Genomic DNA, 23,921 nt, shown 5'->3' on the forward strand with positions numbered 1-23,921 from the left:
CCAAATGAAGACAAACTAAGAGCCCGTGTAGCCCAGTGTGCTATCTCAGACAATGGCTAATTGTGAACCCTAGGGGAAAGGGAAGGTAAGAGCGTGAGCTGTTAGTCTGGCTCCCCAGAATATTCTCCTGGCATCCAGTAAATTGTAGTTCAGGGAATTCCTGGCCAAGAAGTAATTTTTTGTATGTTCCCTTGAAGGAACTTTTCATCTGCAAGTATGTTCTGCCACTTTTTGGTCCTTTGTAAGCTTTTAAAAATTTCTGATGTGCTTATTAAACATTAGTCACTTATGGAATTTACTTTGTTCTGAACCTATCACCAGGTAGTTTGATTTGATGTTCTTTTGTTCTTGTACTGGTAGACTGGAAAATAATTTTCTGTTTTCCACACCTCTCTTGACTTTGTGGCCCTCTGTCATTTTTCAACTCAGCTGTCCCTTTTCTAGTTTGAATGGTTATAGTTTATTTAGTTGTTTCTTGTGCAGAGGCCATCCATCTATTTATTGACCATACAAATTTCCCAGAAAACTTCTCACTCTTCATGTGTTTGTGGGAAGGGAGAGGATTACGGTGAATATTTATGTCTTTGGCAAATTCTTGCTCATAGTCTTTTTTTTCTTTTTTCCTCCCCCATATCTTTTTACATATAATCACCCAGAGGGTATATTTCTTCACGTTTTCATTACATGGACACAACTTCAACTTTTTGTACAATTTCTTCACAGCTGTACATTCAGTTTTATCAACAGTAAAGGGTACTGAATGCAATGTGAAAATTTACCCAAGAGTCTCAAATTTTGAAGTCCAGAACCATGTATATATGCTAAGGCAAGAAAAAAGCATTTTGTCTAACTGCTTCATGAGCCAAGATGCAGAATTTCACCTTGAAGAATTTGAGCTCCAAAAGGGTATAGATGAATCTCAGTCATTTTCATAGGGATGAATATTACTATTAATTTCTCTGCAGTTTTGAATAGATACATGCACAGTCTAGATTGATAGTACTTTTTTGTTATGTCTGAATTTTGACTTGTCAGTGCTAAACAGAATACCCAGTCAGACCTGGGTAGGTTACCCATTGCTCAACAATTATTCTATCAGCTAAATACAGAAAAAAGCCTCAAAAAAGAATTTTTGCTTGCCTTGAATAGCTTAATTGATAAACTGTCTCACAGGAAGCTTAGAGCCACAATAGAGAAAAAGATGACACATGGTCAAGGGTTAATAAGAAAATAATTTGTCATCGTGAGCAAGATGAATTTGCAAAGGTGTGGCAAAGGCAAAGAACCTTTGGGAGGAGAGTGCTTTTTTTGTCTCTTGGTTACCTTAAGTATACAATATACTGTACAGTGGATTTTCTATACAGTGGTTGTTAGAGCAGAGCTGGCAGTTTACAATACGTTGCAAACGCATACTTAATAAACTAGCAATTCACCAGCTAATGTTCATTTGACAGGTATGATTCTTGACATAATTAATTCATTGAAAAAAACCCCCTGAAAAACACTGCCTTTTCATGGTAGTTCTGGTTTGTGTCATTTTCATCATGAAAAATATCACAAACTGTTTATTATATTTCTCATTATTTCCTTTTTATGCTTTTTAAAGTGCCCGAGAGTAAAAGAGGAGAGGAAATTACCCTTAATTTACCAGGTTTTTTCAGTTGCCAAATATACAAGCTTGTTGCCATGGAGATGGGAGCACAACGCGGATGCCTGACTCACTGCTGGTACAGGGAGCACGTTAATGGATTATCGGGTGAACGTTTGACCGTATTAAATAGCTAAATAAACTACAAGGATCAGAACACATTTATTTTAGGGTGCGAGGGAAGTTACTGATATCCCAACATCTGCTCTCAGATTCCAGTAAGTACTTGTAAAAGACATACAGCTTTTCATTCTCTCCTCCTGTTTCATGGCATGTTTTCTCAGTACCACAAAAGAACACGTGCCGGTGATAGCCCTTGGAGAAGTGCACTGTAACACTGAACTGAAAAGCTAATATAAATACGAGCTCAAAGCTGCATGCGCTGTCACACTTAAGGAGTGGGAATTTAGCTTGGAGTGCAATGCAGAAGTGATTTGAAGTGGTGTAAAAGTATAATTTCTTTTTATGCTTAAAGTGGAAGAATATATTCTTGCTAATGACTGAGCATCTCAGAGACAGGATGGGGATTTCTTCCTTGCATCTTTTAAATCCTGTAGCTGACTCAGTGCTCCTAGTACTGATTTTTGCAGTGGGAGAACTGAGGGACTGACGGCAAGGCATTTTTAAGGTTTTTTTTAACTGGAAGTGTCCCCTACTGTTTCTGCAATTATGAGCTACTCGTTTTCTGTCTCTTTACATTGCGGAGATTCTTACTGAGCAGCTCATATATAGAACTGAGAAGGGAAAAAAATCCAGCTGTGCTACTTCTTCCTTCCCATTAATTGCAGAGGGCCAATTACTTGCACCACAAAAAAATATCATAGTGAGAGAGGGGCACCAGGCATGTAATTGTACAAGGAAGATCTGGGACATTTATATGCCTGATCTCCCACATGCGTCTCCTTATATAAAGAGCTATTGTACTTTGCCTTATGGATACTTTACATCACAGAGGCTTAACATATTTTATCTGTGTAATACTTAACCTTCTGTCTTTTATCTGGGCCTTCTAAGTTTATTTTAATCCCATTTCCCAGGGAAGCATAACGTAGGGAAGGAAATGATCTCACTTGATGCTACCTACGAGTAGAGCAGGCTGAGAGAATTTGGATGGCTGAGATGTTCATGTTCGTGGGGACAGTAGTTGCGACCGTCTTTTGCATACACTGGGATGAGAAGGAGACTTTCACTGTCCTTTCCAACTACACAGTGTGTAAGTGGTAGCCACAATTTTATGCCTCCAGTTTGTTACAGTCCCACAAAACGAGTAATAACAAGGTGGAAAATATTAACACCTTATAACTAGTAGAAAAACCTGGTGTAATTTCAAGGCGATAAGTATGCACTGATTTTAAAAGAGAAATCATGTCAGAGCTGTTGTTATTGGGGATTATGTTTTCATCTTTTATTGCCAGTAAAATTTCTCCATCTAATCACAGTATGAGGTTATGTTCCTCATCCTGCTAATTGGCATCATATTCAGAAGGTCTGTCAGTTTGTCCTTATCTTCCCTCCTCAGGTTGTCTCTAATGTGGATGAGTAAGCTGAGTTATGTGCTGTAGCGCTTGGCTGTATTACAGTTCAGTGGTTTTAGCACATCTATTTTCTTCAAATGCAAAAGGTTAATTTTGTTTCAGTGTAGATGAAATCTGGATACTGACCTTTACAACTGGAAAAACAGATAGAATCATAGTTTAATTAACCTCCCAACCAGGATACATATTTGAAACATACTGAAGAAACCGTAAGTTTTCCTACTGGGAGCCACGTAGGAATAATGCATCACTGATATCCAGAAGCATTAGAATTGTCCAGAATTAGGTGAAAGGAAAAGTTGATTACTGAAGTGCTGAAGCATACAGCTGAGCTTGGAAAGAACTAAGTGAAACTGAAATTGGAATATTGAAATTACATCTTCATGCTTCGTCTTTATTGTGAAATAGGAACAGCAAAGATGACACTGAATTCATCTGCCGCTCTATTGACGTTTTCCCTAACCTGTCCTCTTTTCCAGCTCTCCATGGTGGTGTTCCATGGCCCTTCCAAGTTAAAACACGAGTTCTCTGGAATTAGATTGTGTGCATGTGAGTTTTAAAAGAAAGTGAATTCTGGAAGCAAGTAAAGAAAGAAAATAGCTTTAATCCCTTTACATTGTCTTAGCTTGATCTCTCACCATTTGTAATCAGTTAAACGCTTAATTAAAAAGTCAGAACTGCAAATTGAATCCTTAATCCTTTCTCTGAGGATCGTCTCTGTAATAATTTCTTCTCTACTTTCTCAGATTGTGAAAGCCCTGATTTACTTGTTTATAGCAATAATTGGCAAGAATACTGTTTCTGTTTGAGGGGAAAAAAATCAGTTGGAGCTACAGATGTTTTTCTAGATCTAAAAGAGAATCACCTGAATACCATCTGCATTTTTATAGCTGTATAAGCTAATGTTTGCCAGAGTTGGGAGGCCTGGCTCCCAAAAATCTGGAAGATACTGTGTTGCTGAGGATGTTCTATGAGCATCATATTGCAAAGTGCTGACCATTATCTGAGATGAATGAGCCAGATCTTCAGTGGACCTGGTTCAAGTTGATACTGCGTAAGTCACTAGTTAAATACCTGCTTCAGATACAAATGGCAGAATACTGTTTATTTTCTTAAAATAATATAACTGTACTTGAAGTCCTTTCCAACATGGATTGCTGGAAGTCTGGAATTCCACTGAAGACTAAAAATCTGCAGTATTGATCACATTAAAGACCTACTGCAGTGAAATGAGAGGAAGTGTGGTATCTATTTAAAAAAATGACAATAGTGATTTGTGTGTAATGTTATTTCACATTATGTGTTGTGACTAAGAATAGCAGGATTCCTTGGTGAGAAAGCACAGAAAAGAATAGAGGGGAATCACACATGCTTCATTGCTGCCTGCAGTAATGGGAAAAAAATGCAAAACGTAAGGTATTAACTGATATCTAAGACAGTAATTAAAATGTTTCATGAATAAGAGGCTAGATAATTTCAGTGGTGTTTTTAACAGCTAGAGCCTTTGAAGACAGACACACATAAATGCATAGAATATTGTGTGGAAATACTTGACTCAATTACAGTGTCAGGATGTTATTCCCAACACATTAGTCTAAATTCTATGCAGTAATTAACAGATATGAATGAAATAAATACAGTTTATTCTATATTCTGGTAAGTAGTTATTTATAGCCACTCTGGGAAAGTTTGAATTATTGTCTGTCCTAATTATGCCAAGGACTTTTTTTATTAGGCATGAAGGTCTGACTGGGAGGAATTAACTGCCTACAATGTCTTTGCGTTATAGTTAATTAGATATCTTGGCAGAGTCGCTTCTTATATTTTTGTTTTATTTTTCTGTTCACTCATTTATTAGTCACATCTGGAATCAGAAATTGTGCTCTCAACAGTAAAATCTTCCCTTGCCTAAGACAGGGTAGCTGTTTCTCTTCCTCAGGACAGTCTCCCCATTATCTGTTTTCCCTAAACTTCCTCCTCCTTTCCCCATTGGTGTTCTTTCCATTTGAGAAATTTCTGTTATAACACAAAATCTGCTGAGGAGGAGTAATCAGTAAATGGCGTGCTGTACTTGTCCATCTCTCACATCTTTGAGACTGAATATGCAGGTCACGTCTGTCTGGGAATAAAAGACCTATAGAAGGCTTCTGTCATGAATACGTATGACTTGCTGGACAAGTCTGCTAAGAAATAGGTGTATACTGTGTTCCACGCTTCTTTTTACTTGCATTGTTTTAAGTGGAAAATAGGATTAAGATTTAACCTTTTAATTAAACATTAGGGTAGCTTTAAAGAAAACACAAAAAAAAGTTTTGTATATAGGTTCCCTCGATCTCCTTACTGAATAAATCAATGGATAGCAATAGGTGCACATGTGAGTTCTAAGGATAAGGCCAATATAATTGTAATTTCTACAGTATCCTTCCTCTAATGAATATACTGAATATTTCAGAAGGCAAAATAATAATAAAAAAATAATAATTGTGGCCTGGATCCTGAATCTTGCTGTCCTAAAATATTCCAGATGTAAGTGAAACAAGGATCTCATTTTTGTCATGGAAGCTCTTCAAAGGATTGGAGTAAATGATACATTTCTGGGTTTGTGTAGTAATGAACTACTATTCGTTTCTGCTGCTAACTTTGTTAGGAGAAGATTCAGTAACTTTGGAGATGCGAATCAGACAAGGCTTACCTGTAAACAAGAATTGTCATTTCTGTAATAAAGATCTTTGATAGCATATATGGAAACTTCAGTGTAGGAAGGAAAGTTTGTATTACCTGATGGTGGATCCCATCATTGATGAAGGATGGTGATTGCTGGATCAAAGCATGTAGAAATAAGATTTGAATGAGCTTCAGTATTAGTCCTGAAGCAGAGAGAAGTGGCTGTGGATACATATTTTGACTTGATGTTGTCTTTCCTTTAAATTTTCTACACATTTTAGTATGAATAAATATATGTCTCCATGAACTTTCATATAGATCTTCATTGAAAAGAATTTTTATAAGAATTTTGTCTTTCAAGCACTAAAGTTTATGTTTTGCTTTAGTGTTTAAAGAGGGAGAAGTTGCAAGGTTCAAATTTATGTTGAAAATCATAAACTACATAATGACTAAACTAACAGGTAGATAACTGAATTAAACAATAAGCCCAAAACTGTTTAATTATTTATTAACCTCAATGAATCTAGCATTAAGATGAATTTTGCGGTTTCCAGAAGAGGTAGGAAAGATGCTGATGAATGTACCTGTGGAAGCTAGGTGCATCTTCGATTCACCTGGCATAAAATTCCTTCCTATCCTTACACTTGTTATTTTCAGCTTGTGACTGTAAGAGTCCAGACATGCAAAGCCCGTAACACTAAGAGTTACAGGTCTTTGAATCTGGGCCTGCTGGTGTAGAGTTAAATTATTCAGCTGGTAACATTTCTGGTTTTTCAGCTGCAGCCCAGACCACCAGGGTTCAACATAAATTCTCTTAATTCTGCTTTTATCTCATGTCAGTAGTTTCTGCGAGCTTTACTATTCTGCTTACAAGCACAGTTCTGTTACGCATATGGAGATCCTTGAGATACAGGTTTGCTGCGTATCAGAAGCCAGGCGTATGTGCAAGTCAGTGTTGTTCTTTGAGCAGTTCTCTTTCCCTTATTTTTTTTTTTCTTAGCATTATTACTTAGCACTTAGGACTTATGGTCAAGAACTTAATTATTTATAGTTTTGCTCCTATTCTTGTTGCAGTTGGAGATCAGTGGGTATGGGCTGAGTAAAGAATCAAATTAGCCAATGAAAGGTGGCACCTGCACTTTAAAGGATTTGAATGCTTAGATATCCTTTAGAGAACTGGGGAAAATGCTATTTCCTTTCATTTTCCCTTTTACTCGGAGGAGTTTGAGTTAAAGGGACACTGAAGACATAAAACTTGTAGTCAGACAAAAGATATAAAAATGGTGATATTTGAACATACAGCACATAATCACATAATGTTTTATATCTCTGTTGTAACTGAGGTACTTTGACTTGGTGTATTTAATTAGTCTTTTGTCCTTTGATAAATATTTGGCTGTTAGACAAGAACTTGGCCACCCGGAGCCTTTCAACTCTGGTACTAATTGACTGGAATCCAGCAGGTCACAATAACTGGCAGACAACAAAGTGACATCTGAATTCTGGCTTCTGAAACAAGTTAGTTTGTCTTTTCAGTTAAAAAATTTGCATATAGTCATACTTAACAAAGAGAAAATTGAATGCATATCATACTATGAATTAAAAATCAGATTACCTAGTCCACAGACCATGTCTACTTTCTTGTAAAAAAAATTCCTATCCGTTACTCCTTACAACTAGTTGCTGAAATTTGTATGCTGACCACCAAGAGTGTTCATACAAGAGAGGATCATTGCAGAGACCAGATGTTTGGGGAAACATCCTGCAGGATGAGGAAAGGATGTCACTCATAAGAGAAAAATAAAGAGCATTCATAACTGATAATTGAACAAACCTTGATTGGAGTTCAACATGGTGATGAAAAGACCAAGTCTTCTCTTCAGAGTCATTGACAGTCTCAGGGAAAAGCAAAATTTCATCTGGTACTGGGAGCTTTGGAAAATAAATATAGTGGCTGTTGTACTAAATTTCTATCACGCTGTACAAGATAGAATGAAAAAACAGATCTCTATTGATCAAGGATGGAAATGCTTAAATGCATTATCTGTAAATGATAGAACCATTTGATTTAAGAGTGCTGCAGTGAAATGTATTGTGTTGCATTTCTGTTGATCATAGAAGAGAGACAAAATGATAATTTGATGTCATAATGAGGAAGATTCTATTTCACTTTCTTGCTCCACATGTCAAACCCATTTAAGGAGAGTAACACAGTGTGAAAAAAAGTGATAATTAAATAGTTGGTTTATTTCATATTTGATGTACAGTGGCATATATATGTCACACCTATGTAGAAGTAATAAAGCTGAACTGACAGTCATACATTAGCAAAACAGATTGACAAAGTAAAGCCTGCAGACTGTTTGTTGCATTTATATTTTATAGAAAAAGAATTTTAAAAAAAAGTTGGTGCTTGTCTTCATTTTCAATAGCTGAGTAATGCCAAGAAAAAAAGGTATAAAAAATAACATCGGCAATTTTCCAAGGTAAGGTATCTTTATCAACAACACCCAAACACAAAATCTCCCATAGCATGTCTCTAGTAATAAATGAATGTAAATCAAGTGTTAGTGCAATCATGCAGGTTGTTTATAATTGCCAGGTAATTTAGACATTAGCAACCAAGTAGCAGAAGGTGGTTTTGACATGTGGAAATCTATCACAAATTATATTGCTATCTGTTATAACTGAAGTGCTCTGATTAATGTAGGGAGATGGTAGAAATTAAATGGGCTGTATTTAGACATTGATACAATAATAATAAAAAGCTCTGTATTTTTGCTCAAGAGAAGTGTCTTGGCAAATAGCAGTGGAAAACAAAAACATTCCTAAGATGTTTGTAGGCCAAGATTTGTTTCTAAATGTGACAAGTAAATCTTCTATAGACACTATGTGTCAGAGAAGTTAGAGCCTTGTATTGAGTGTGGCAATATGTGCTCAGTTCTCTGGTGAAAAACTAATGTAATTACTCTTCCTCCCTGGAGGTTACTCTCCTGGCTGTAAAGAACTAGCTCTTTTAAATGCCTGTATGCATAGGGAAAATTTTACCCTTTATGTGGTTCCATAGTTTGACACAACAGGGAAAACATTTTCCCATGTTTATTTTTCATTCCATCTCTTTTCCTTTGTATTTGCCTTTTTCTGGTTTTATTTATTACTTTTTGTAATCTTTTCTTCAGTTGTAATTAATATTATGCATTTTTTCATTTAATTCCATGTGCAAATAGTAGTCCATCCATCTTGATCATACCGAGGTATGTCATTAGAGTACAGACTAGCAGCTTGTTAAATTATAGTCTTCCTATGCTTTTTCCCTGAGACATTTTAATAAGAAGGTCATGGCAAGTTTCACTTGTCCAATATCTATCTTTGCAATATCTATCTATCTATCTATTTTTTAATTTTTAACTAAGTGGTCGGCTTTGGATAAAGACAGGCATCACTCACTTATATCTTGTTAGAAAAATACTACTAGGAATTAGCATTTTGGCAGCCTTTTTTTTTTTTTTTTTTTCTCCCCCCCAAGATATCAACTGAAGAGTAAAGGCAGCTAATTACAGTAGATTTTTTCATGCAGTGTTATGCTTGATGCTTGGTGTTCACCAAACAGTTCCTGAGTCGACAAGGACAGATACTATTTTAGATGTGTATTTTTGCATACTAAGAGTGATTTAGAATACCTAATTATAGAGAACAACCTTGGATTGAATGCTGGTGATTTTCCTTAAGGTTAAAGTAAGCAAAAGGGTAAATGAAACGTGGTTAGTCTGAGAAAATAATACTAACATTGTCAGTCAGCTGATGAATTCAGTGGGTGAAACTAGGAGTATATGGAAATTTCACATCTCCTTAAAAAATGAAACCAGTCATGTGAAATTGTGTTCTGAGTATGTTAACCTAGAGACTGGTTAGGATATTGGTGTCCATAGTTTCTGATGGCTGGTGCCATTTGGAAATGAGCTGGGTGATATAACACTGGTTTCATTTTGAAAAGAAGAGTGCCGTGAACCTCTCGGGCAGCAGGTGCAATCCCCTCTGCTGCCGTAGGGCAAGGAGGCAGAAAGATCCACTGGCACCAGGCTGTTGCCACGCAACAGCGCATTGCTTATTGCCCGGGTCTATCCTGAGCAACGTACGTGCTGCACCTCCTGGTAGAGGTTAGTGGGGAGATTTATCAAAAATGTGATGCATTGCATTTAACGATGCAAAATACTGGTACTTCTTATTCACACTTGTTTCGACAAATCCCTCAGTTCTCTTTGGTGTTTTAATAATTTAATGCTTTGGACATAAAAATATATCATACTTTAAGTCAGGGTCTTATAGAATCTTGCCTGCTTCAAATATACTTTCTGAAGGGTGTTCTGTTGCTGAAGGATATGTACGCAATTTGTGATATTTTTTATGGGCTGCAACTCCATAAAATAGCTTATATTGGAACCTTCCCCTGTGGTAACTTGTTCAAGTGCTCAAACCTTGACTCATGTGGGGCTGGATTCTTGCACTGTGTTTTATTGACTTGGATGAAGAAGTGTGTAATCTGCAGCAGAAAAATGTGGAAGACAATTCTAAGATCAGTTTAAGATTTGTTCCTTTCTTGCATTCAGTGGGGGAAGGAACGTGATCTCTCTCAGCCTCTGAACTGAATCAAATGGCTCCTCTTGGTCTGCAGGTGCAAAAGGAAGGCAGAGCCACTTCCAGCCCTCAGTTCCTGGTTATCTTAATTGCAGTAGGAACAAGTTCACTGTGCTCCTAGAAAGCAGGAGGTACTAATGAACAAGACCCTTTGACTGCTATGTATAGACTGTGTGTATAGTGACTGCGGTAAGACTCTTGCTCTTGTTGACCTTCTGAAATCCCAGCCTTTTTTATTTTCAGTTTTGGTCATTTAATCTCATGTGCATTAGTATTAGGCATTACCAGAAATAACTTTTCCAATAAAAGCTTCTGGCTAGCTTCTTATCTCATGATCAGTCAAGGGCAGCTACTGCCACACCTTGTCTGTTTACTGATTTGTGTTGAACTTATTTCCAACTTCATGATTGTTTCATTTGTCATTTTGGCAAGGATTTCTAGGAATGTTTCACTTTTGCTAAGTATGATACAACAAAGTAAAATCTGGCTCTTTATGTGAGCTGTTAAAGGAATTGCACTTATGTCAGGTGAGTGTTTAGTATGTGCTGTTTTCTGACTGTAATCTGTGCACGTCTGTGCTGTGCTTCAAGGTTGATTCAGTGCTGGATTTTTTTTTTTTTTTTAAATCTAATGGTATATTTATTCCCCTTTTTAAAACGGTTTTGACCTTGTACATCTCTGCAATACAGAAAAAGTAACCGAATGTTGTAACATGGAAGTTGTCCATGTAATTGCAGGTAGAAGCATCACTGTGAAACCCTTATGCTGTAACAGCAAGCATGCTATTGACTCATCTTGCCCTGTGATGGAAATTGCTCTGAGCCTCATTAAATTGTAATTAGCATTTTCAAATCAAAAGGATGGTGGATCAGATTCTGATATATTTATCATGCTTATTAGCAGCTTACACTAAAAAAACCCCGCTACACTGAGTCCAGTGAGACTGATGTGGAGTAAGACAGCGTAAGACAGGAGAGGGGAGGAACCTAGCCCACTAGAGGTACCAGTGCAAGAGGCAGCTCTAAGTAACGCGGTGACAGGTCTGTGCCATGCACACGTGTGGCGTTGTAGATTTCTGTTCAGAGGGAAAAGTAGGGAAGAAGAAAATAACTTCCTAAGATGTTTAACTCCAAACGTGATTGCAGTGAAAGTACCAATGTGCAATTTATATAGTCTTATGTGCTGCAAATCTATTCACAAAGTTATCTTAGTTGCAAAATAAGTAGCGGGGCATATGTCAAGTAAAGCACCTGTGCGCTATTCTTATGTGAGGTTACCCAACAGCCCACTAATAGAGAGGCTCCTTGATCATTGCTGTGTACTCTTCTACCCACACGTAAATACGGCAAATGCGCAACTTCTAGGGTAATAAAACTATGTCACACTGGATTATGTAGTCTGTTTCCGCAGAGGACAGTCAGAATGGCGTGTTTGAAATGCTTCAGCATCCTCAGAAGCTTTGTCTGTGATAGCTGGTTTTGCGCAGCTGTGCTTTGCAATGGAGACCTTCAGTCTGTTTAGATTTACCTTCTCTGCAGGCCTCTTGCCCAGGGACCTCGCAGGTCATTTGACATGAATGTTGAACTTCTTCGTGAAGTTAAAATTTATTAGAACAGCAAGTTGTTTGTTTACAATGAAGGGAGATAAATTTGCTTACATTTTCAAATACAGACTTAACTACCAATAATTTTATATTTGGTGATTTAGTGGTATGATTCATTCATAAGAGGAGTTACATGACTAACTGTTGAATATTTGAAAGTATGAAAAAATGAGATAAAATATGTAACAGCACAGAAAATAGTTCCATGAATAATAAAAGATAACCGTCAATTCATAATGACCTGTTTTCTCAGTATTATTTTAGGGCTAAAATCTGCTTTGGGTTGCTTCCAGGACTCAAATTCCCCACATCAAAGCTGTTTAGAAATTGCCAGTTTCTCTGAAAGTTGTTAGGATGCTGTCCCCAGCAACTAATTTCCCCCTGCCCCTCCTTCCCATAGAGGACAGGCTGTCTAAGTCCAAACTGGCCAAGAGGCAGGTTGTGTGCTCTGCCGGTAGTAACATTATCTTCTTGGTATAAGTAGTCATGAAAACATATGTATATGCTTGTATTTCTTTTAATAATTTAGACCCCGAACACGGGAAACTGTGAAATAGTTCTTGAATAATGTAACGATAGCCAGGCTGTGGGAGACAGTGTTGTCCTGGCTCTGGCCATGCCCAGTAGCAGGTAACTAGGAAAAGAGTGGATACATTTACATATCTATACATACAAATACATTCATAGATAGATAGTTGTATCAGTTTAGATGTGTTATGGATACATAGAGAGAGATGTGATATAGTAGATATGAATAATATAAACAATATATATTATACTATCTGTATTATGTTGATAATTTAATTTATTTTTTATTAATAGTTATTCTTATTTATATTTTATTATAATTTTAATTAAGGGTTGCATCTGCATCACAGTCTTTAATATTCCCAGCAGACTTTTCTTCTGTGAGTTGGCACTTTGAACCCAGCTGTTCTTTGGTATTGAAAACATTCTGGGTTCCACAGTAAAATTATGCTTGATGCCCAGTAATTACACAGTGCGTTTATGTCTTTGTTAATTATGGGCATTGGAGTTTTTGATAATCAGTTAAAGCAAATGTTGCCTGTTTGTGTTTTTGTCTTTCCATTTTCTTGTTAAGGTGTTTAAGTAAGTATATCGAGTCCATACATCAATTTAATAATATTAATTCCTGCTCTTTAGATTTCCAGCGACTGACATATTGCTAATTGAGATCATCTACATATCTGATAGCTCAGGCTGTAAAGTGATCTCTCTGAATATTTTGGTTTTACTTTGCTCAAGGGCCAAACCTCTGTATGTGTAAATTTAGAAAACCCAGTCAGGGACATCAAGAGCCCTAGTTACAGACATTAAATAATTCCTGCTGAGAAGTGTTAATTCTAAAAGGCAGATGCTACTTTCTTTCAAATAATCTGATTGGAAGGACATGAGAAGACATTTCCCTGATGCACAAAAATATGTACAGATGTTTGAACATATATTTCTTTGGATATAACCTTTCAAATGTAAATTAGTATTGAATGTGTGGAAAAAAATCTTTTTATTAGTGTTTAGCAAGCTTGTAGGAAAAATGTTCTTCAATAAAAACAGTTCCTCTTCACTTACAGTAAGAAAAGGAATCAATTATTCTTAACAATGTGAGTACTTTGTAAAGATAAACCGTTAAAGTAGAAGCACACAGACATTCTTTAAGGACACATTTCAAAAGAGATTTTGCCATAACTTTTCTATTCTGTTCTTTCTTTGTATGAACAGTCATGCGGGTTCAATGTGAAATTGAATGAAGAATTCTATCTTTGATTTATACCCAGTAATTTAGTGCAACATTTTGTGTTTTATGTTATGCTCTTCAGGATAAATCACCATGGGATACCTGAACTTGGAAATTACGATTGAATGTGTTTATTTATCCAAAAGCTGTAGAGCCTGCCCTCTGTCTCTCCACTTAGACCATTCCGTGCGTGAGCTAGTACTTTGCAGGGTGTGGGTGACAGGAGTTTTCAGTCAGAGGGTCAGGAGCTTGTTGTAACTAAAGAGAAGGGGATATGTGCCGTCGTGAAGAATGGATCATGTAAAAAGCTGAGAGAGCCATCGTCATGAAACAGATTTTGAAAATGAGTCTTGGATGACAGATTATTAAAAGAAAGGATGTTAGAGTTCCAGAGTTCATTACACTGTCAGAAAATAGAAAATATTTCTTTAGTCCAAGTGATGGAGGACAAAGGTTGCATGTTTTTAGCAGGGAGTTTCTCAGCTATGATCCCTGCTCGTAATTTTTAACCACAAAAGGGGAATCAATTTCATGGGTCCATAACTTCTATTATTTTGAGGTCAAAGCAGAGCTTCTCTGAACATTGACCCAGAATATCCAAAGTGTATTTTCCATGGATATAAATGAAGACATTCAAAACAGTATGTGTATATATATATATATATAATGTTGTCTGGAAAGTATGAGCAATTATTAATTTATTACCAAAACTACAGTGGATAATATATCACAGAAGTAATATTTGAATCGTAGAATACTTGTAGTACCAGTTTTCATGAGAAGCTGTGATGATACATTAATCTTTCACTCAAAATGTTGTTAAAAAAAAACCCACCCAAAATAAACCAACAGTATTTAAGTGCTAACATTAATTTCTTACAAAACTTTTTTCAAATTTTACTGATGTGAGTCATATGAATATCGCAATGGTTTATTTATTGAGCTGTCATCCATAGTACAGTCAGTAACCATACTGAAGAGAAGCAGAGAAACTCGTGTACTCACAATCACAAAAAAGAGTAAAAACAACTTCTTAGCTAGAATTTGAATGACATAACTTTTTTCATCTTTTAATTTTGTTTTCCAGAATGATAAATCCCCAGGGCGTTCAACAAGTCGATCAAGCAACATTTCAAAGGTATGTGAAATCTATTTCCTTTGTATAGAATTTAAAGGAAACTATGTTTATGAAATATAATACATATGAAATTTAAAGAAAAATACCTTTATCAAATATCATGCAGCACTTTACTCTGTTTAACCATATATGCATATTCTGATGGGTTTTTTATAAACATCATATTTAAAGTTTTTGCTGCCCGACAATGGGGTTTCCATGTAAAAGCCATCTTAAAGTACAAATATTCAATTAGTCCTTACTGTAATATGTGTAATAATAATAAGTAAATAATAGTTGCACTTTTTTTCACCTGCTTTACATTAACACTTTGTCTTAAGATAGAATTGGTGCTTGATTTTTCTCCCCCTGCCCTACCCAAATACTAACAGCTGTAAGGTGTAAAGCTATAATGTGCCATAATTTCAGATGGAGTTCTGAATTCTTTTTACAGGGATTTATGGTTCACTGCAGCCAAGACTTTATACCTAGATTCTTTTTAGTTTCTTGGAAACAGGGAAAGGAAACTGTAGGGACAGGCAAAATGTGATTTGTACTGGAGTTCTTTGGTTTTAACCCCCCTTTTTCTGTATTTTTGGTTCAGATGTGGCTGAAATCTATGCCAAAAAGCCAGGATATACAGGAGGTAAAAGCTAAAAACTCAGTAATTGTTTGAATCCCAGCCTAAACATCTGCCATGTACTATGTTTGTATCTAAAGAATAATATTTTGCTTCCAGTGCAAGCACAGTATCCTTAGGCCCCTTCCCCACAATATTATTGTCCGTGGGGTACATGCTGTAAAACTATTCTATTCTCAGAGCTGTAAAAAAAAATAATTGTGATTTCTTAATTAAAGGAACTAGGTATATGTTAGATTCTGCTCTTTTACATTAAGAATGAAGAAAAAAAAAAAAAGAAAAGAGAAGGGAAAAACATGTAGACCGTAACCAGCCTGTTGTAGGATATGGCTTAACCTCTTTCTGACTTGTTGCCTGCTTTTACGAAGTGCGTAGTTATATACTTACAAGCTTGATCAAGTGAATTGTATGTATTAATTTCACTAGAAGTTTAAAGTGCATGTCTATCATTGTAATTACTGTAAATCTATGCAGATTTGATATTACTTTTTCTACTTTTTTAAGTCATTTGCATGGCTTGCATTGTGAAAAAGCATAAATATATTCACTGGCATAAGACACATGGCAGTGATTAACATTTATTTTGAAGTAATTTCTGCAGAAATCAGTATAGGTGCTTATTAGAAAAGGGTGCTTGCATTTTTTTAAGTAGTACATTAATAAGCAAGGTTTTCGGACATGCACTTAATCTATTTCTGATGTATAGCATCACTCATTCCTTGCGATCAGTCTTTCTATCTGAAACTACCTGCCAATGAAGCTTTTCAAATGCTGAAAGACACTTGATTGGAAAGCCAGTTTCCAGGTTATTGTCTGTTCCACAATACTTTTTTTGTAAAATGGGAGGGTATATATGTATGTATACATAGAAAAGCAAATACCTAACTTTTCAGATTGATATCGCATGGCACAAAGTAATAGCAACAACTATTGCACCTCAGAACGAGACTGGAAGCTTCTAGGTGATGTAAACTATAGACCAAAGGTGGGAGTTGAGTTCTGTGCAGTGACGGGTCTTGCACACAACAAAAATTTCAGTCGACAGAAAAATTGGAAGGTCTTTATCTAGAAATATAAATTACGGTAATCAAAACATACTGGTTTTATTTTGTATCTTTTACTGCTTTCATTTGCCTGTATGAAGAAGCTAAAAAGGGTCAAATAGAGAGTTGCATTTTAGTAGTTACCGTGTATTGTATATGCCACCCTTGGTTGTGTATGGGGCTCCTGGTCCAGAGGAGAGTGGACGTTCCCTGATATCACTGGATTTTGTACCACCCTATTTGTGAAATGGAATATAGCAAAGATTCTGCAAATACAGAGTCACATTTCATGATGCTCTTCAGTTGTTTATTCAGAGAGGACACCTGAGGTTTGCAGGACATGCTTGGGCAATTTTGCATACTAGGTACATTAACTCGGAATTACATGGTATTACAAATTAAACTCGATTGTTGAACACTGACTATGTCTTATCTAGACATAATGAGAAGGAATGGCTTTGGTTTGTTTGGTATTTACCAGATACTAGTTAGCATATACCTATCCAATCTATAGATTTTAAAACCAAGCATTCCCTAGAGGGGCAGGGGAAAATCAACACTTCAGTTTTACCATTCACTTTTGCCGTCCATTGAGAGCGCAGAAATTTAGCATGTTGCAAAGACTTTTCTTATATTGCATATAAGTTTCTGGTAAGAATTTCACTAATAAACTATTTTAGGCAAATGAAAGGACAAAAGAAAATATTCAGATATGATTTCAATACAAAATTTTTGGTAAAGTCTACTGTAATACACATTACTAAGTGAAAACAGTGGCTGGCCAACAGTTTCTGTACATGTGCTATTATAAAACTAAGCCAAGTGGAATATTTACAAATTATTTTCATCTAACTATGAATCAATTACTATTTGATTTGTGGGCAGGAGCACACGAACAATGAAAACTAAGTGTAGCGGGGCTATAGCTCCCACCATCCCTTGTCCCCGTAAGACACCGTGCTTTGCCCCTCCTGCCCTTGGCCCTCCCGTGCCGTGCCCGCACCGTTTTGGCCGGCAGGCAGGAGAGAGAGCGTTTGCTCAGACTAATTTGCTGATCCATCTCTGTGTTCTTTTCCAGTTCATTACAGTGACCTTAAATATCCCATTTGTGAGGTAACCACTGAGTTGATTGCAGGTTTTTGAAAGTAATCTGGCATCCTTTTGGACTCTCGCTCGTCCATACTCTGCCCAGTTCTGTCCGCCTGTTTCTGGTACTCCTGACTGACAGTCAGCTGTGGCTGCCTTCAGCGAGCATCCATCAGGGACATTCATTCATTCGCTTCAGCCTAAACATCCGCAAAACTGCCCTGGGACTCCAAGAGCAACTGCTTCAGTTGGTTTTCCGAGCAGAGACAATTAGGAACATGTATCAGTGTCTGCTTTCTGCTGCACTTCTGGTAATAACCTGTAGAATCCAGAAATCATGAACAGGTCTCCATGCCTTCTGCCCTGCCAGCATCAGGAGTAAGAGATCATGCTAACTACGACTTTCAAAACCTACCTACTGTAATACATATAAATAAAAACATAGGAGGATTGGAAATGTGAGTTATGAACCAGCCTTGCTGGTTTTAAATAAATTTTTTTTTTTAACCCTTAGACTTTCCCTCCCACCCATTTCCCATGTTGCTGGTAGCAGAGGCAACTTTATTATTCTTCATAAGAGAGAGTCTTGTGCGGTGTTCTGGATTTCAGAATTAGAGTTATTTTATCTGTGTGTGTTTAAAATCTAAGTAAATCAAAAACTTGACCTTGTTCATTACCTTTTTGCCACTGCTTAGTTCTGTGCGCTGGACATTTTTTTGGTAAACTTGTTATGTCTTCCTAAATGTGTGTGTAACTTAAGAGGAAAGCTAGTCTGAGAAGGATCTGGTGGATTAATTTCTTTCTCTTGTGGTTAACCAGTGGAACAAATCTTGTGTTTGAATTACAGTCCATAGAGGTTATGCTTATATGTGTTTCTGAGGCTGCCTGGTTATGTTAAAATGCTTTCTGGAAAAAATGTTTCTAACACATTGTAATTATCTTTCTGCATGTTAATTATGATTCAAGAGCTCCTTAGAGAAGGATGCTCTCTCAGCAGTAAGATTTGAAATTCTCTGATGGGAACTTTGGGCTTATTTTTCAGTGCAGAGAAGCTCAGACTTGGAGCAAATTCCCTGATTTTTGTTTTTGCTCAATTACTTTTCAAAAGCCTGGAACAGGTGTTAGAACACTTTTTATTTACAGGTCTCTGAAGCATCCATCTAATAAAACTCCACTGAATTACATCAGGAAGAAGCGAGGTGATCGTTTTGGAATATTCTGTGTGATAACATTCATTGATCTAATTTAGAATGTGAAAAACAACAGAGAAAGGAAAGAAGGAAAGAACGAATTTTGCTATATGTTTATGCAATTGCTATACTCGTTTCTTCAGCTGGGCTCTTCTCAGTAAGATACAAATGAAACCCAAAAGGCACCAGCGTGTCAAAGTAGTGCCCGCTAAAGTTTTAGATAAAAAAAATTATTGTTGCCAATCTATTGATTGTTCATTTGAGCTACTTGGTTTGTGATTTTGAAATATATTTTGCAAACAGAGTATCAGTTTATGTAATATGTAATATAATATTTCGTCCTTTTGAATTATAAATTTCCATTTAATCTCTTCCATTAAAATGGAATGTTCTTTCACATTGATATTCTCTAATTTTTCATCCTCTGTCAGTATGAGGTGAATGTATGAAGAGTCCTGTATCACAGTTTGGGTGATTTACACAACTTGCAGCAGAACTCACAATTACGCACTATGCATTTTTAATGGATAAACATACCACCATGTCTTTGGCAGTGATACCAACAGAGAATGCATAATATCTTCTGTCTGAATTATTGTAAGCACAAATCATAAGTTTTGTGGTGGAAAAAGAACTTAAATGTTCTTTCTAAAGATGTTCATATCATGGACTTTGATAGCCTGCAAGAGGATTGCAGCATCTCCAAGATACCTGTTGCGTGACTGCATCCTAAGGAGCAATTGTGTGAGCCCTTGCATTTCGCTGCAGAGGACTGCACTGCTATGAGCCGATCCAAGGTTGTTATTCATACTCTTTGCCAATTTCACACTAATCATAAATGACAATTCTCTTCCAGATTGGTGTGGGGTCCTTTTAAGGAACCATGTAGCTCCATCTTTTCCAAGTGTAGCTTCTGGATTACCGTAGCAAGCAGCTGAGAGAAAACTTAGAGCTTTCAAAAAAGAAAATAAACCAAGAAAGAAATAAGTCCTTGCTCTTGTAAAATGTAAAATGATAACCTTCAAAAGTGCTATTACAATGAATAATACCATGTATACAAAACTGGCATTAAAATACGAGTGTAAATGTTACATTAGTCATCTAAATGATTCTTCTTGCTCATAAACAGAATCATTAATATCAAAGGTGAAGACTAACCTGGCACTTAACTCTCATTTACTGTAAAGAACAACAGCACAAAGTAAACAAGTTAGTGAAAAGTATTTTGTTCATCAAAGCCTAAAGCAGAGAAAGGCAAAAAAACCTAGAACTAGATACAATGGCATAATAACTACTGCAGCATGGTTTTTTTCCTCTTAGATGTAAATATTTGATTTCTTTGTCTAGAGAACACTTTGTGGCTTGTCCATACAATTTATTCTTTATTTACAATAAGCTTAATAAAAGGCATGACTGTGGAATTTACCTAAGTATGCCTGAAATTTGAACTTCTGAGTAAAATTGCATCGAATACATCTCAGTTCCAGGGGACAACCATTACAAAATAATGCATTTTCAATTTATTCTTGGATACACTTGGCCTGTTTTAATCTTGTGTTTTAATGAGAGGGGATACATACAGAAATACGATCGTATGTATACAATAAAACGTACAATTATACAGATTCTATTTTATTAAATCACAATTCTTACCAACATTGTATTCTGAGTGTACCTGAATGTGCCACATTGACACATGCAGACAAAATTGCATATACATTTGAAATGTGTTAAGTACCACAAACTTTATGTGTTTATACAAGGTTACTTTGTGTGTAATTCCTATATATAATTTCCATTTCTGTAGACATTGTGTTATCACAGATTTCAATCCTATCCTATGATATGCAATACCATACAGGAGTAGCAGCTTTGATTTGCTTTCAGTAAACGTGGTATGCAAGTTATTACAAACGCTTATTGTTTAGTTTTCAACAAGAATTATGATATGTAACATACCTGCTCCCTGTGTACTCCTGGGAAATTTTATACGGCATTTATTTTTTCACCATGGCACTCGGAAGCACATTTCAGGTCTTTGTCCTAAAAAGAATTCAATTAAGCAAACTTTATTTCTACAGTGATACAAAGTTATTTTTTGCTGCAGTCTGAGGTTTATTGCACTTCATAAAAATATGGCGTCTCCTGTTTTTTGTAATGCTGCATTGTCAGGGTTTCACTGTCTTTTAGCTTAGTCATTTCAAAATTCTTTCTGCAGCTCTTTTGCTCTGGCGCATTTAAGTTTCTCTCTTCCTTAGGGCTGGAATAAATAGATATCAAGTACACACCAGAGTAGAGTTGTTCAAATATCATAATGATATCCTCACAGATGGGAATTTATCCAGTCTGTCTCCTGCATAGCCCATCAGACCAAGCGAAGACTACGGTGAGTGTGTGCACTCACATACCCAGGCACTTCTGGGAGAGTGGCAGGAATGTCGTATGACTGAGAGCTCTTCAGCGCATAGAAACATTCCGAGGCTTTAAGTCTTGCTGATGATAGAGGGATACGTGGAAACAGATGTCCTCTTTGGAGGAGAAAGTCTCACTGATGTTCTCTGAATACTGATACTGACTACCCTTAGAACTGAAGTACTACAAAACCCAGTAACAAATGCTTTGTGCTTTACCTTTCCTACAGGCTAAATTTGCATTTAGCTCCTTCCAGACAGCCAAAAGCTGCTGGTCTCGGGGCTCTGCACATTTTGTATTAAGACCAGCACATCCTTTGTTTTAATCGCCTACATCGGTGTATTTTTTCTAAGAACTGCACAACATTTTTATTAAGAAAGTGGTAATTCCTAGAAAAATGCATCCTTGAAGAGGATCGTGAATCAAAAATACTGCATTGCTGCAGTACAAAGACTTGTGCGAAATATAATCAATCTGCTAATTCAAAGCTTAGCTAGCAGTGCTTCTGTGTTTATAGAAAGAGTGGATTTTTGAGTAGAACCTCTACCTTTAAAATAAAGATTAATATAGATCAGTAAGACAGCAGGAAAGAAATGATAAAGCTTATTGAATCTACAAAGCAAAGTTGTAATTGCTTTTGTTGGTTTCATTTTTTAAATACTAGGATAGATTTGCCATTTGCAATTTTGATTTTACTTTAATGGAAAGTAAACCTGGTTTAGTGATTTAGATTTCAAATCATTTTATAACAGGATCATACTGACTTTCAAAGGTGCTGAATGGTATTGTTCAGCTGAATTGTGAGGATATTTCCTCTCCTTCCTTCTATGTTACTTTTCCCTTTATTCCTTCTCTTCAGAGGCAGGCGGAAGGAGGAGAAGGAGGACAGGAGAGAAAGAAAAGGTTTGGGGAACAAATGTGCAAGGAATAATTTACCAAAAGAAAAAAAAAAATCTGTGAAAGAAAATGCAACAGAAATTGAGTTACCAATTAATTTAACGGTAGCTGTAAAGCCATCAATCAGACTATAAAAACTTTGAAATCTGAGCACAAAGCAGGAACTCCATCATTAAGAATCAAAAAAAGAAAAGAAAAAAAAACAAACCAAGACCCCTCCCTCCCCCAAACCCATGTGCATAAGTTTCAGTTGCCAGCAAGACACACTTTGTAAGATACACCTGGCTTGGGTCATTTTGCACCATGTTTTTGATCTTTTTAGACCTGAGGAATTATCTGAATAAAAGATGGATGTTTTCCATAAAAAGTGGCATTGTTTACAAAGCAGAAATTTTCAGATGAAAATACATAGACTGGATCTCCTGCTGAGCTTGTTGCCATGCAAACTGCTCTAATCTTCTAAGGTATCCATTCCTTGATGTGCCATTATTTTAATAGCATAGAATTTTAGCCTATTAATAGGATAGAGTTTCAGTCTATTCCTCAATTTGGAACTGAGCACCTCTCCTGTGAGGACAGGCTGAGAGAGTTGGGGTTGTTCAGCCTGGAGAAGAGAAGGCTCCAGGGAAATCTAATTGCGGCTTACCAGTACCTGAAGGGGCCTACAGGAAAGATGGTGAGGGACTGTTTATGTGAGGGAGTGTAGTGACAGGACAAGGGGTAATGGGTTTAAGCTGAAGGAGGGCAGATTTAGATCAGATGTTAGAAAGAAATTCTGTACTGTGAGGGTGGTGAGGCACTGGCACAGGTTGCCCAGAGAAGCTGTGGATGCCCCCTCCCTGGAAGTGTTCAAGGCCAGGTTGGATGGGGCTTTGGGCACCCTGGTCTAGTGGAGGGTGTCCCTGCCCATGGCAGGGGGGTTGGAACTGGATGATCTTTGAGGTCCCTTCCAACCCAAACTGTTCTATGATTCTATGCCACTGGTCTTCCTTAGAAGTATTCTTCCACATCAGAACAGAGGCATTAGAGGATTCATTAGCCTTTCTGGTGATCTGTGAGGCCATTTTATATCAGCTGTCCATTACATCTGGTTCGTTATTTTAAAGTGCAACTCCATTCCTATATGAGTGCTGTGCACTTGTGGGACGTGGTTTTACTCAGGATTTCTGCTAGGTCAAAATAGAGCCCTTCTGTCGTCTTAAGAAGAGCACAACTTGACTCATGTTCTTAGACTAGTTTCAACATGCAGTGTTAAGCAATAGATGGTCAGTGAGGACTCTCATTTTTTTGTTATCGGGAGAATTCTATCAGACCCTGAACACAAAAGTAAAGGCAATCTTGATTTGAAATTCTTATTGCTTTCATCAGCTGAACATCATTCTGTCCCCCATTTCTGTCTTTGCTGCAGTCTTTTAACATGGATACATAGGTGTGATATTGAAGTTCCCTTGTGTCAGATATATTATAATCTCGCTTGTCCTGAAAATTCTGTATTAACCAATATTCTTTTTGAAAATCATTCTATCAACTCCTTTTGAACATATAAAAAATAATTCTAGATAAGTGCCCTGTCATGTCTGTTAACTGAATTGCATATCCTTGACAAGAGAGTTCATCTAAACTGGCCAAGACAGCAGGAGGTGGTGACTGGGGAACCTCTCTCTACTAAGAAAGATTTTGAAATGCCAAACCTAA

At 36.7% G+C, this 23,921-nt stretch overlaps 1 protein-coding gene across 1 annotated transcript in view; it reads left to right on the forward strand.

Annotated features, from left to right (window-relative positions):
- Nucleotides 1–23,921, forward strand: part of MARCHF1 (membrane associated ring-CH-type finger 1) — a 243,542-nt gene that overhangs the window by 176,598 nt on the left and 43,023 nt on the right. Inside the window, exon 4 of the mRNA XM_054825517.1 lies at nt 14,929–14,979. Within this exon, the coding sequence (XP_054681492.1) occupies nt 14,929–14,979 (51 nt within the window). The remainder of the gene's footprint in view (nt 1–14,928; nt 14,980–23,921) is intronic.

Source organism: Grus americana, chromosome 4, assembly GCF_028858705.1.
Source record: "Grus americana isolate bGruAme1 chromosome 4, bGruAme1.mat, whole genome shotgun sequence".
Classification (NCBI taxonomy): Eukaryota; Metazoa; Chordata; class Aves; order Gruiformes; family Gruidae; genus Grus; species Grus americana.